The 14,371-nt window shown below is 41.3% G+C and overlaps 1 protein-coding gene across 4 annotated transcripts in view; it reads right to left on the minus strand.

The window, feature by feature from the left end:
- Positions 1–2: 2 nt before the first annotated feature.
- dmpk (DM1 protein kinase) overlaps positions 3–14,371 on the minus strand; it is an 82,340-nt gene continuing 67,971 nt past the window's right edge. The window contains exons 9-15 of one of the 4 annotated variants that reach the window (XM_085288067.1): positions 14,284–14,363; positions 12,808–12,904; positions 12,529–12,677; positions 9,879–9,976; positions 7,180–7,241; positions 6,914–6,988; positions 3–640 (exon numbers count right to left, since the gene is read on the minus strand). In XM_085288067.1, the coding sequence (XP_085144193.1) occupies positions 551–640; positions 6,914–6,988; positions 7,180–7,241; positions 9,879–9,976; positions 12,529–12,677; positions 12,808–12,904; positions 14,284–14,363 (651 nt within the window). In that variant the 3' untranslated portion in view covers positions 3–550. Of the gene's footprint in view, positions 641–4,017; positions 5,311–6,913; positions 6,989–7,179; positions 7,242–9,874; positions 9,977–12,528; positions 12,678–12,807; positions 12,905–14,283; positions 14,364–14,371 lie in introns of those variants that run through there. The other 3 variants (XM_085288066.1, XM_085288068.1, XM_085288069.1) reach the window with 3 other exon arrangements.

The following is a 14,371-nucleotide window of genomic DNA, read 5'->3' on the forward strand; positions in this document are numbered from 1 at the left end:
ATATTCATGCTGTCTAATCAGCACCTTGACATACCACACCTGTGAGGTGGGATGGATTATCTGCCATAAACAGATATTGTGGTCAACAATTTCAGTTCTAAAGTCACACAGCAAACCATTGTTATGGAACACAAATACAAACTGTGTTGATACATAATACAAAAAAATTGTAGCAATATGGTTTGAAATGCGTAAAGGTAGTGTGTTAGGGAGCAATTTATCCGGCTTGGTTCCCTTTCAGTGTTCACACAACAAAGTAAATTCAGTGTGTTCTGAAATCAATATATTTCTTCTATGACTTTCAGGCTGGTAAGCAGGCAGGGCAGGTCAGAAGATGTCTTCATCATTTCTTCCTCATTAGCTTCCAGCAACTGCTTTTCTCTTCATATCTTCTGTAACACATTCACAACAGTTGATATTAACAGTGTTTAACCTGCTTTTTCTTTTCAGGTGGAAGTTTGGAAAGCTGTGAGGGTCTCAGGCAAGGAGTGAGCAAAAAACAGAGGCTCAGCTCTTTTCTCCTGTTCTAGTGGTGACATCTTCAGAGAGCTTAGGATAAGTGTCTCCTCCATATTTGGAGCTTCCCCCCTTCTGCACACACCAGAAGGTATGATTCACTCTTTACTTGTGGCAGACGAATCTGTAGAACAAAGAAAGAACATTACAAAAATATTTTCTTTAATCATTCATTAAACTGAATTGTACATCATGTTTAATTTGGCCATTAGAGGTAAAGTATTCTTGGGGAAGACTAAACCCCAAATTGCCCCAATTCTATTTATACAGCACCAACAGCATAACGGTCAGTCGGTGCCTTTTTATATTGCAAGGTAAAGAACCTGTAATACATATAACATATTACAGAGAAATCAGAGAAAAAATCAGTTTAAAAAAAAGACTTTAAGTGAAACTTGAAACTAACTGATTTGTGTCATCTGGCTTCATAGATAAATGTATGTTGTCTAAGGGAAGCATGTTTACCCACACAAGCTTGAATATATCAATAAATAACATTTAAATAAATGAATAATCCCCTTTTTACTAGTGGTATATTATTATGTCTGTAATACAATGTTATCATGAACATTATGAAATACTGCTCTGAGGTTCAACACAGAGATTAAACCCTGTCATAAGAAGATCGTAACATTCACTAGTAATGTGCTATGATACAAATCTAAATCCTGGATGAATTAATTCAAACAAGCCATTCCTCTACAAATGAATCACAGTTGATGTTTCTATTCCACATTTGATGATGAAAGTCTTTGAATAACCTTGTAGGAGTGTGGTCTAATAGACATTGATGCTTTGGATGAAGTAATTATTGAAGCTGACTTGGTAAGTTCAATAGGACCAAAAGTGTTTGAATACATGTCAGCAGTTAATAAAGTTGTTATACTTTCTAAGTACCTGGTGTTGCTGTGGTTTCTCTGTTGTGCTGTTGTTTGGTTGTTGTTTTTTTCAGCAGGTAACCAAGCAGATTTTCAGTGTGTGTGTCACACTGATCAGTGTCAATTTAGGATTCAATATCTAACCCAAGGATATTTGACAAGGAGACCGGATTAAAACATCAACACAACTGGACAAACCAGTCTACCTCATGAGCCACAGCCTCCCATAATTTTAATAGAAATCCAGTAAACCTTGCAGTGAACTCATATTTATCATTATACATCCTAGTAAGTATAGTGAAATAAAATGCATTCTTTTACAAAGTAGGAGCATTTACAAACACGTTTCATGAACGTTTAATTAAAAACGCGTCTTATTTCATAGTGTAATCATCACATAACTTTTTCAAAGCACACTTTGTCTTGAACCGCCCACTAATTATATTCACACTAAGTATATATCCACACAATAATATCAGGGATTTTAAAATCTAGTCCCTTTATTGAATTCACACTGGGTCTTTATGGACTCACTAGCTTAGCTTAGCTTGTAACCGACTCGCTAGCACCATGACCTTTTCACCTATCCCTCATGCCCATTCTTGCGCAGGGTTTCAGATGTTTTTGTTACTTCTGTGCATCCTATAGCAGTAATGATACTTGTAATAAATGTAGTCTGTTTCATATGGAGGCCAGAATCACTGAAGGCCCAACTCCACACCCTTGAAAAACCCATAGCTAGCTAGTCCCCTGTTGGTGTGCCCAAAGCTAGCATAGGCACTGTTAGCGCGCCTCCAGCGGATTGTCCCGAGCTCCTGGGAAAACAGGATGGCTGGGTGACGTGAGGATGAAGCATAGTCCTAAACAGAAGACCTCTGTATATCGCCAACCTGTTCTTTTTCTAATCGTTTTTCCCCAATGGGCAACGTTTGCTGAGAAAAAAACAAATTCATAGATTCATTACTTCTAGACTGGACTACTGTAATTAGTTATTAGCAGCATGTCCTAAAAACTCCCTGAAATGCGTTCAGTTGATTCAAAATGTTTTTGTCAGATCATTTCTCAATATTACTTACATTTACAATAATGGTTTATGCCGCAGTGGGGAATAGATTGTATCACAGTAGATGTCTTTCTGAAAGTGCTGTAACTACGTTTTTAAAAAAAAAATTCATCCAGTGTTATCATCTTTAACGCCATGTGGCTGTAGCTCAGGAGGTAAAGCAGGTCATATATTGATGCAAGGTTGGTGGTTTAAACCCTGGCTGTACCACTCTGCATGCCTGAATATCCTTGGGCAAGATACTAACACTAAGTTGTTCTCCCATGCATCCATTGGAGTATGAATGAGTGTAATTGGTAGATAAAACGGACTTAAGCATAGAAGAATGTGATTGTGTGAATGAGGAATAAAGTGCTCTGGGAGAGTAGGAATCAGTCCTGTTACCATGTGCCAGTGCAGAGCAGCTACCTGAACTCTACTCCCACAGAGGTTGATTATCTTGTTAATAATTTTACATCTTTACTATGTACAACTCTGAAAAAGACCACTTCCAATCAGAAGTCCTTGACTCTCTGGTATAACTTTCAGATGCACACATTGAAGCAGATAATTTGGAAGCTGGAGAGAAAATGGCATCTAATTTAGAAGATCATAATTTAGCCTGGAAAAATACAACACATTACAATTCACCACTGAAGGAAACAAGAACAACCCTTGGTTTGTCTTCAGCACTGTAGCCAGGCTGACAAAAAGTCAGAGCTCTGTTGAGCCAAACTTTCCATTAACCTTAACTAGTAATGCCATCATGAATTTCTTCACAAATAAAATTTGAACAGTTGGAGAAAAAAAATGGTTGCATGGTTGTTGGCCAGCTCCCTTGGTGGTCCAGGGTAGCTCGGACTTTTTGAGAACCTGGGGCCACGGCTTATACCAGGGTGGCCTCTGGTCCTCTGTGACTCTTGCCCTTTGGTTGTAGGCACTCCATCTGGGGCCTCCCTCCTGTTGGGATGGACGTGCAGGTGTTGCAGAGATGTGTGGCCTCTGGTCTTAGGTACTCTTGGGGGCTGCGGATGGAATGGATCTCCTGGATCTACCTCTGTCTGCCTCTGACTCCTGGGGGCTGTTATTGCAGCTTCCCACCCTTATTTTCAAGTACATTTCATGACAGAGACACAGACATTCACAGTCTCTTTCTCACAAACCACAAGACATCTGTGCATTTTCATATTTTTGTGTTCCAGGTGCTATATGTTTTTTCCAGTTGGTGATGCAGTGTGCATTTCTATTTGTACTGTATCCTTAGTTTGACCTCCTTCCTTTTTTTTCTCCTGCCTGTCCTGCCTTAGGATTTGTCATACTATAAAAGATATAGATATAGATCATTTAAGGAAAATGTGTTTGGCACAACAGTGCCTTCAGATCATAATTCTGATTGCAAAACCTTCTAGACAGGACAGGATTTTTGTTTTAAAAAAAAGAGTTTCAGTCAGGTTTCAGAGCTCATCACAGCACAGAAACAGCTTTAGTGAAGGTTAAAAATGATCTTCTTATGGCCTCTGACAGTGGACTCCTCTCTGTGCTGTCCTGCTATACCTCAGTACAGCATTCAATACTGTTCAATATATAATAATTTATTACAGCTTGCTTCCCTTGTGCAGTATCATTAGAAAGCACAGAGTACATTTTCACTGCTATGCAGCTTTATCTATCCAAAAAGCCAGATACCACACATCAATTTGTTAAACTGCCTGTCTTAATCTAAATGTCTTAAAGACATAAAGACCTGGATGACCTCTAATTTTCTGCTTCTAAATTCAGGTCAAACTGAGGTTATTGTACTCAACCCAAAATTTTAGATGTATGGTATCTAATCAGATGCTTACTCTCTGGATGGGGTTAGGATATGTTCTTCAATGATCACGTTAAAGAAACACGTAGGCCTGCTTTCCTACATGTTTCTTTAACGTGTAGAATGCAATATCTCTAAAATTGGAAATATCCTGTCTCAGAGTGATGCTGAAAACTAGTTCATGCATTTATTACTTCCAGGCTGGACGACTGTAATTCATTATTATCAGGAAGTCCTAAAAACTCCCTGAAAAGCCTTCAGCTAATCCAAAATGCTGCAGCAGGAGTCCTGACAGGGACTAGAAAGAGAGCAGATTTCTCCTGTATTGGCTTCCCTTCATTGGCTTCCTGTTAAATCCAGAATTCAAAATCCTGCTCCTCACATACAAGGTCTTAAATAATCAGGCCCCATCTTATCTTAATGACCTCATAATACCATATCACACTAATGGACTGCTTTGCTCTCAGGCTGCTGGCTTTCTTGTAGTTACAAGAGTAATTAAAAGTATAATGTGGTGGGATGGATGTGGATGGATATGTGTGTCTGTGCAGTTTCTGTGTGTGGGTCTGTGTGTGCATGTGGCTAGGAATGGGCCTTGATCCTCAGGGACATTGTTATTAGGGGTGGGGGATTCCCTTCCTGCTGCTCCTCACTGGTTGCCACAGACCTACCCACTTCCTCGGGATTTGAGCGCTTGGTGACTCCGGGGTACCTGACTGGGCGTTTTGGCGTGGTTGGTCGGCTCCCTTGGAGATGTGGTCTGGGGTAGCTTGAGAGCCTCTTTATCATATGGTGGAGCACAGCTGGGTTTTGGGTGGTTCTCGAACATCTCGGGGACTGTGGCTCCATCTGAGGCTTGTGTTGGGGTGGCCGGCCTCCAGCAGGGTTGACTGTCCAGTGCCTCTGGTCTGACACCCCCATCCGAGCTGTTGGAGCTTGTTCCGGGACCTCCCTCTTCTCTTGGCTGGGGTGGATGCATGGTTGTCATCGGGCTGTGTGGCCAGGTCTCTTAGGTGCCGTGAACAGTCAGGATCTCCTGGGTCTTTCCCTGTCTGCTTCTGGCTCTAGGGGCATGGCATTATTGCAGCCGCTCATCCTCAATTTTCAAGTACGTTCAATGACAAACACTTATACACAGGCACTCACATTGCCTCTCTCTCTCTCTCTCTCTCTCTCTCGCTCTCTCACACACACACACACAGAGGAAAATTGCATATTTGTTTGTTTGTGTTTTTGTGGTGTGTATCGTTTGTGTGTGCTTTGTTACAGAATCTATTCACTTCATCCTCAACCCCCCCCCCTTTCTATTTTTCTGCTTTCTTCACTTATCTTTCACTAGTCTGGCCTTTACCCCTGTCTCGTCCTGCATAACAACATCTGCAAGACAGTCATATGAATAGTAAAATAAAGTAAACCAATAAAACAAAAACATTAGACTACATAGATTCTATGGTGCTTCCCTTGGGAAAGCAAATATGGTTAGCACAACAAAGTATTCAGAACATAATTCTGCTTGCCACAACTGCTGGACAGGACAGGTAAAAAAAAAAAGAAACTACAATGGGAGGCAGGGCCTTCAGCTTGCAGGCCCCTCTGTGGAACCAGCTCTGAGTCTGGATTTGGGAGACAGACCCCCACTCTACTTTTTTGATTAGGCTTAAAATTTTCCTTTTTGACAATGCACACAAAGCAAATCGTTGCGGCTGGATTAACACTGTATTAGGTCAAGGCTGCTAGGGGGTTCCCATGATGCATGAAGAAGAGTGTTTCTTCTTCACTCACTATGTGTTTATACACCACTCTGCATTTAATCATTGGTTATTATTAATCTCTGGCTCTCCTCTACAGTATGTCTTTGTTCTGTCTTCCTCCCCTCACACCTAACTAACTGGTCAGGGCAGATGGTCGCCCCTCCCTGAGTCTTCTTCCTGTTGAAAGGGAGGTTTTCTTTCCACTGTTCCCAAAGCACTTGCTTATAGGGGGTCATATGATTGTTGAGATTTTCTCTGTTTTGTCTATATTATTGTAGAATCTTTACCTTACAATAAAAAGTGCCTTGAGGCAATTGTTGTTGTGGTTTTACGCTATATAAATGAATTCAATATATAAACAATTTTAATGACAGTGACATTGCTGACAAATCTGTAGAAACTATATACTGACTTGCAAAATCTCAAATGATTTTTTGTAATCCACTACACCAAGTTCTGAAACTGTTTGAGAGTAGAGGTGATGTTATTTTCAGTATAAATAAATAGTACATTCAAAATCAACCCAAGACCCAAAAAGATATGAGCCCCCCAGAACAAAGCACAACAATATTTTTTTAAGTTTTGTACGGTGTCTTGTATATGAAATGAAGTATCAAATAAAAACATTTCACTGAAGACGTGTTGAAGCTTTGACATATTGTTGAACATCCCATAATTTAAACCTGAAAAATAATGTTAGGCCAAACAAGGACATAGAGTCTTTCCCAGAGTTATTTTAAGGAGACTTGCAAATTACATATTTGTTGAGGAAAAATCTATTCTACTCAACCAATGTGGAAGTTAAATGGGAGACACAGATTCATTTGATTGATGTTCCCGATCTTTTTACTCAGACATTCTAATGTAGAACACTAACTGTAACTGATACAATATTTCTATAGCATTATGTCTGTACCCTGTGGAACAGGAGCAGGTGGCGGTGGAGAGGAATCACCAGTGGGTAATGGCAGGCTGGAGGTGCTTTCCTTCTCTGTAACAAATGCAAGTTTTCAATAGTGAATGTACACAGAGACTATGGGTAAGCTAACTGTGACAACCACTGTAATAGTTTATCAAATACATTGGAGAATCAAACAGATACATGCTTGTTTTTAAAAAGTGCTTTGTTTCTCATGTCAGGCAGAGAAAGACAATATGAAAGTGGATTAAAGATAGGCTTACATCCCTTGTTGCTTCCACACAGTGGGCAGGCAGAGCAAGAGATGATGGGCAGCTACTCAACTCTGTCATTGGATGAGAGAGAGGAATGTCAATGTTTATGATGTGTGTGCACTGTTGCAGGCATTTGGCTGTTTGTGTGCACTGTTTGCCATCCACATTTGTAGTAACACAAAGAAGAGAGAGAACCGATTAAAAAACAGTACGTATATGAGATGAACAGAAAGAAAAGCAATGCGTGTAAATAGAGGAAGAAAGCAGGTGGGTGAAAGCTGTGAAGTCAAATTGACTACTCACTTTTTTAATAGCCCCAAATGAAGCAAGGCACATGCTTTATGTCACAGGTGTCGAACTCCAGGCCTCGAGGGCCGGTGTCCTGCAGGTTTTAGATGTGTCCTAATCCAACACAGCTGATTTAAATGGCTAAAAGACCTCCTCAACATGTTTTAAGTTCTCCAGAGGCCTGGAAATGAACTAATCATGTGATTCAGGTGTGTTGACCCAGGGTGAGATATAAAGCCTGCAGGACACCAGCCCTTGAGGCCTGGAGTTTGACACCCCTGCTTTATGTGTACATGCTTTTGCACCACATTTATCCATCAGTCCAGCAGTATCACTGATCTTTAAAAACCTCATGACACTGTATTAAGATCCAATTTTCTGCATACCAGGGGTATCTTTAGAATGGCTTTTTATCACCATGTTCTGACTGAGGCCTCCAATATAAACAGACATGGCCGGGATTGTACAGCACTTTGTTTATTCATAGTGGATCAGTGTCGTCTGGAACTCATTCAAGCCCACATATGTTTTTCAGGACAATACAGTGAGTTATACAGTATCTCACAAAAGTAAGTACATTTTTGTAAATATTTTGTTATGTCTTTTCATGGGACAACATTGAAGATTTGGCACTTTGATACAATGTAAAGTACTCAGTGTGCAGATTCTATAACAGTGTAAATTTGCTGTCCCCCTAAATAACTCAGCGCACCATTAATGTCTAAACCGCTGGCAACAAAAGTGAGTACACCCTTAAGTGAAAATGTCCAAATTGTGCCCAATTAGCCATTTTTCCTTCCTGGTGTCATGTGACTCGTTAGTTTTACAAGGTCTCAGGTTTGAATGATGAACAGGTGTGTTGAATTTGGTGTTGTTGCTCTCACACTCTCTCATACTGGTCATACTGGAAGTTTAACATGGCACATCATGGCAAAGAATTCTCTGAGGATCTGAAAAAAGGACTGATACTCTATACAAAGATGGCCTAGGCTATAAGAAGATTACCAACACCCTGAAACTGAACTGGAGCACGGTGGCCAAGACCATACAGCAGTTAAACAGGAGAGGTTCCACTCAGAACAAACCTCGCCATGGTCGGCCAAAGAAACTGAGTGCACATGCTCAGCCTTATATCCAGAGGTTATCTTTTAAAAATAGATGTATGATTGCTGCCAGCATTGCTGCAGAGGTTGAAGGCGTGGAGGGTCAGCCTTTCAGTGCTCAGACCATACGCCGCACATCACATGCCTGTCATCCCAGGAGGACGCCTCTTCTAAGGATAATGCACAAGAAAGCCCACAAACAGTTTTCTGAAGACAAGCAGACTAAGGACATGGATCACCTGTGGTCTGATGAGACCAAGATAAACTTATCTCAGATGGTGTCAAGGATGTGTGGCAGCAACCAGGTGAGGAGTACAAAGACAAGTGTGTCTTGTCTACAGTCGAGCGTGGTGGTGGGATGTCATTGTTTGGGGCTGCATGAGTGCTGCTGGCACTGGGGAGCTACAATTAATGGAGGTAACCATGCCATTAATACACAGTACATGCCACCATGTACTGTGACATACTGAAGCAGAGCATGAACCCCTCCCTTCAGACACCGGGCCACAGGACAGTATTTCAACATGATAACAATCCAAACACACCTCCAGAAAGACCAGTGCCTTGATAAATAAACTCAGGGTAAAGGTACGTGACTGGGCAAGCATGTCTCCAGACTTAAACCCCATTGAGCATCTGTGGGTGATCCTCAAATGGAAGGTGAAGGAGCAAAAGGTCTCTAACATCCACCAGCTCCATGATGTCATCATGGAGGAGTGGAAGAGGAGTGGCACCCTGTGAAGCTCTGGTGAGCTCCATGGCCACAGGGTTAAGGCAGTGTTGGAAAATAATGGTGGCCACACAAGATATAGACACTTTGGGCACAGTTTAGACATTTTCACTTAGGGGTGTACTCACTTTTGTTGCCAGTGGTTTAGATATTAATGGCTCTCTGTTATGTTATTTAGAGGGGACAGCAAATTTACACTGTTATACAAGCTGTACACTGACTACTTTAAATTGTATCAAAGTGTCATATCTTTAATGTTGTCCCTTGAGAACATATAACAAAATATTTACAAAAATGTGAGGGGTGTACTCACTTTTGTGAGATACTGTATAGATTTCCACGTGTCTTACTAAAATACCTGGATTAACTGGACTAAATTTAAAATACATCTTTATCTTAACGTGGACTAGACTTCTGTCTATTTCCCTGCTTTCATAAATGGTCACATAAATATTGGTTGACTGATAAAAGTCGACAAAGATCTTCACCATGTCAGAATGATATTGACTGTACTTAAACAGAGGTAGACTGTACGGACTGATGTTGATGACATGAAGATGATGGTGTGGTGAAGGTTGCTCACTTGCCTGTCTTCTTGGGGATTCTCCATTCCTGCATTTCTTCCCTTAATCTATCCATTTCTTTCTCCAGCTCACAATATCGCATCTCTGCTTCATGAAATGGTCTGTAGGATAAAGTAAACTCTGTTCAGTGTCTTATTCTAAAAATGAATTTTAATATGTTGCAGTTACGTCATAGTTAGGGTTTCAAAGTTGATCTGCAGTCAAAACCCTAAATTTTAGCATTGTAAAAAAAATACCTCATACTATTTAACGAACCTTTAAAACCTGTCTGTACTTGACAATGCTACCTACAATTCAGTTTTGAGATCCCTTCCCTGGCGCGTCAATCCCCACTTACATCTTGCGTCAGGTGACCTCAATGGGTACATATTAGGGTGAGGCAAGCTCTCACAATGGTTTCACCCAAAGCCTCTGCTGACAATGACCCACGGCTTTTATCACACCTTGGCTCATGTGATGAGTCACATGATTAATATGACCCTCTTAAAGGATAACACCGACTGGGGATTAAATACCTGGGATGCTCCACCATTTGATTTTAGAACTGAAGAAGCTTCTCGGATGAGAGGTGAAATGTCTTCAAAAAAATTAAACAAGTCTAGTTGCTTTCTTTCCAAGCTCCTTAGAAAACCATGACCTTGCTAACTGAGAACCTATGGAAGCAGAGTCTGGGGAGAAGGGGGACAACTTGCCCATCACTGGGGTTTAGGTCACTATGTGGTTAAGCAACTGCACAGTAACAGAAAGGCTCCTGGAAACTTTTCATGTTGTAGGACTGTCTGACACATCTCCACAACATTGCATGGAGGTCTGGGACAGTGCCTCTGGACTGGCAGACTGGAGTGGTTCCCCTGTTTTAGGAGAGGGACAGGAAGGTGTGCTCCAACTATACAGGATCACACTGCTCAACCTCCTTGGGAAAGTCTATGCCAGGATACTGGAAAGAAGAGTCTCTCCATTAGTCAAACCCCAAATTGAGGAGGAACAATGCAATTTTCATACTCGCTGTGGAATACTGGACCAGCACTTTATACTCTCGAGGTTATTCATGGGAGTTTGGCCAACCACTCTACATAATGGATTGGATTTATATAGCGCTTTTCAAGGCACCTAAAGCGCTTTACAATGCCACTATTCATTCACTCTCGCATTCACACACTGGAGGCAGCTACAGTTGTAGCCACAGCTGCCCTGGGGCAGACTGACAGAAGCGAGGCTGCCATATCGCGCCATCGGCCCCTCTGGCCAACACCAGTAGGCAGTAGGGTAAAGTGTCTTGCCCAAGGACACAACGACCAGGACAGAGAGCCCAGGGATTGAACCGGCAACCTTCCGGTTACAGATGCGCTTCTCAACCCCCGGCGTCATGGTCGCCCCTACATGTGTTTTGTGGACATTATACCAATCCCTTTGAATATCCTGCAGGGAGTGCTTTGCGGGTATTGGGTGTGTGGCCAGTTGTTATTCAGTCCCTGTAGCGAGAGCTTGGTTTGTATTGCAGGCAGTAAGTCAGGCTCATTCCCTGTGGGTGTTGGACTCTGCCAGGGCTGCCCTTTGTCACCAATTCTGAGCCTAGTTTTTATAGATAAAAGGTGGTTCTGTTGGGTTCATCAGGTGGTGGCCTCCAGCTCGCACTGGAGTTTGTCAATGACAAACAGCAAACAGCAAACACCATACGAGGCTGAAACTATAGACACAGTGACCTCTCTTCCCCTGAGCTTCAGATCTTTGGACTAAGTTGTCTCTTTCAAAAAATAACTCAAAACTAATCTTTTTATACTTGCATTTAATAAAGTTTTTTTTTTAATGTATGGTATTTTCTTGTGAAGCATTTTGTGATCTTTGTCTTGAAAGGTGATATACAAATAAAATTTTACTTACTTGCTTGCTTTATCATTAACAGTATAACTGAGAAAACAATAAGAATTTCGCAATATAGCGCACTACAATTTTTTTTCTTCTGAATGTCTTTTTGTTATCTTGTATCCAGTTTTGTTTTTTGGTTGTTTTTTTTTCTTTACCTTAGTTGGGAGCTTATTTACATTATCTTCAATTGCTGAGATTCTCGTTTCAACCTGCATGATTCTTTCCTGATCAAGTCTTCTGGAACTGGAAAACTTGCCAATCCCAGGGCTGATCAACTTAGAGTTCAAGTAAACCTACTTGATCTGCTTTACAGTTCATGGAAGTTATTTATGGCCTAATGAAGGAATAAATGTCTAATACTAATACTCTAATACAAGTGGTTAGGTGTTAAATGTCACAGTCAATATGTATTTCAGAACAGATTTCAGAAGTCCAGTGGTGGTAAATAGTGCTGGATTGATTTTGTTACCACATTTCATAGTCACCATTATCCGTATGTAATATCTCAGCACATAAATTAACATGCATTGATAACAATTAGCCAGATGTCCATGATGTTAATGGCCTTTTGACCTCAAAAAGGAAATGCAAAATACACTGCAGCTTTTTCATATTGAAATATTTCCTTCAAGGACCAAACCATTTCCATATTAAATTTTTCTGAAAAAACTTAAGATTTAACATCCAATGAAGTGTAATAAATAAAGCCTACTGTAAATTGAGAAGAGATAGGAATTATATTCAGATTATGTAGATGGACTGCAGATGAGATTATATTAGCTGATACCTCTGCAAGTCTTCATCAAGTCCTGATATCGCCTCCTCCACTGTGGTGGTGTGGGTGGATGCAGCAGCATCTTGGTCTAAAGTAAGTGGAAGCTCAAACAGTGGAGGCAGATTGTCTGGTAGATTGTCTGTAACTTTCCATAGCTGACTCTGAATTTAAAGCACATGCAGATCATCAGTGGGATAAAAAGGAAAGTCCACTATGATAATTACATGATCATAGGTGTCTTTAAATGGAAGCTCTGAGGTGTATGCAGTTTCTAGAGTGAGATCGACTTACCAGTTTTTCGAGTCCATACAGATTCTCACATTCCCTAAGCTGGGTGTGGTTTATCTGCATCATGATATCTTGACTGCGGTCAACAGCACCTGTCTGACTATAAAATATAGACAAAATAAAGAAGTATATTATAAGAAAAGTAATTTATTCCCTACAACAACTTTACCATGGGGATACTACACCCTGTATATAGGGACCTAGGGACTTCTGAAGATCCCCAAAGAAGGCGCCCTTTCAGAGCCAAACTTGGCAATATAAACTCACCCACCTAGAATCCTGCCAGACTTGCCACCATCTTAGTTCTGCTTATGGGGAACACACCCTATCACACCAAAAACTTCACGGTCTTCACCAACAAGGTCTGCAAACTTACACTGACTTTAAAAGAAAACATAGTGTCCTGTGATATGGTCTCACTTTTCACTTGTATACTTACATCCAAGGCAGTGGAGACTGTCAAAAAACAACAACAGCAAGACAGTTCCTTTCGCAACAGAACCAATGCCATGTGCCATGGGTTCCCCAGTCTCACCCATTGTAGCCAAACTTTACATGGAGGAAGTGTAAAGTAAACCACTTTGCTACCTCTTAAGGATAGTACCTAAGAGGTAGGTGACCCACTCTACTACCTGAGCTACAGCCACTGGTAGGTATGATGTATTTGTGAATGACACCTAAAGAGTAAAATACTTCAACAATTGTTGAACTAAGGTGGTGGCTTAGTTCAACAATTGTTGGTGGCTTATGACACCAGCTGTCAACTGCCTATAATGAAGTCTTTTAATCCCCACTCACACCTTGCTACAGGTGACCTCAACAGGTCACATGTTAGGATTGGACACGGTCTCACGGTTTCTTTTTCTTGTTTTTGTTTTTTGTTGTTGTTGTTGTTGCTTTTTTCCCAGAAACACCTGGTGCATTAGCTCTGCGTTGTTTTTCACACCTTGATTAACACGATTAATAGTGGGTCAACCACCACATCCAAAGGGGACAGACCCCTACTGTGGTTTTAATAGCTCATTCAAACCTTTGGCTTTAGAACTTAGGAAGCCTGAGGGGATAAGGGTAAGGACATAAATCAACTGGTAAACAGAGAGCTTCGCTTAAACGCTCTCCTTTAGAGATAGGGCGAGGAGTTCAGCCAACTGGGAGGGGCTCAGAGTAGAGGAGCTACAACTTCACATGGAAAGGAGCCAGTTCAGGTGGTTTGGGCATTTGATTAAACTGCCTCCTTGGTGAGGTCTTCTGGGAGGAGGCCGGGGGCAGACCCAGGACACACTGGAGAGATTACATCTCTCGACTGGCCTGGGAACTCCTTGGTTTTTCCGTAGAGGAGGTGGTTGGGGAGAGGGAGGTCTGGGCTTCTCTGCTTAGGCTGCTGCCCCTGCGACCCAGCCCCAGATAAGTGGAAGAAGTTTGATGTGAAAGGTAGTTATGGTAAGTTAGCTGAACTACATAAGTTAAACTTGAGTTCACCTGGTAGCAGTGTAAGAGTATCCAACAAAAGCCAAGTGTACTCCTGTTGGAGCTCTGTCCATTACATCAGATAGTTTCTCCTGCAAAA

The sequence above is a fragment of the Mchenga conophoros genome, linkage group LG10 (assembly GCF_057382185.1).
Source record: "Mchenga conophoros isolate Kocher_MC1m ecotype Shallow Benthic linkage group LG10, M_conophoros_male_GT1.1, whole genome shotgun sequence".
NCBI lineage: Eukaryota > Metazoa > Chordata > Actinopteri > Cichliformes > Cichlidae > Mchenga > Mchenga conophoros.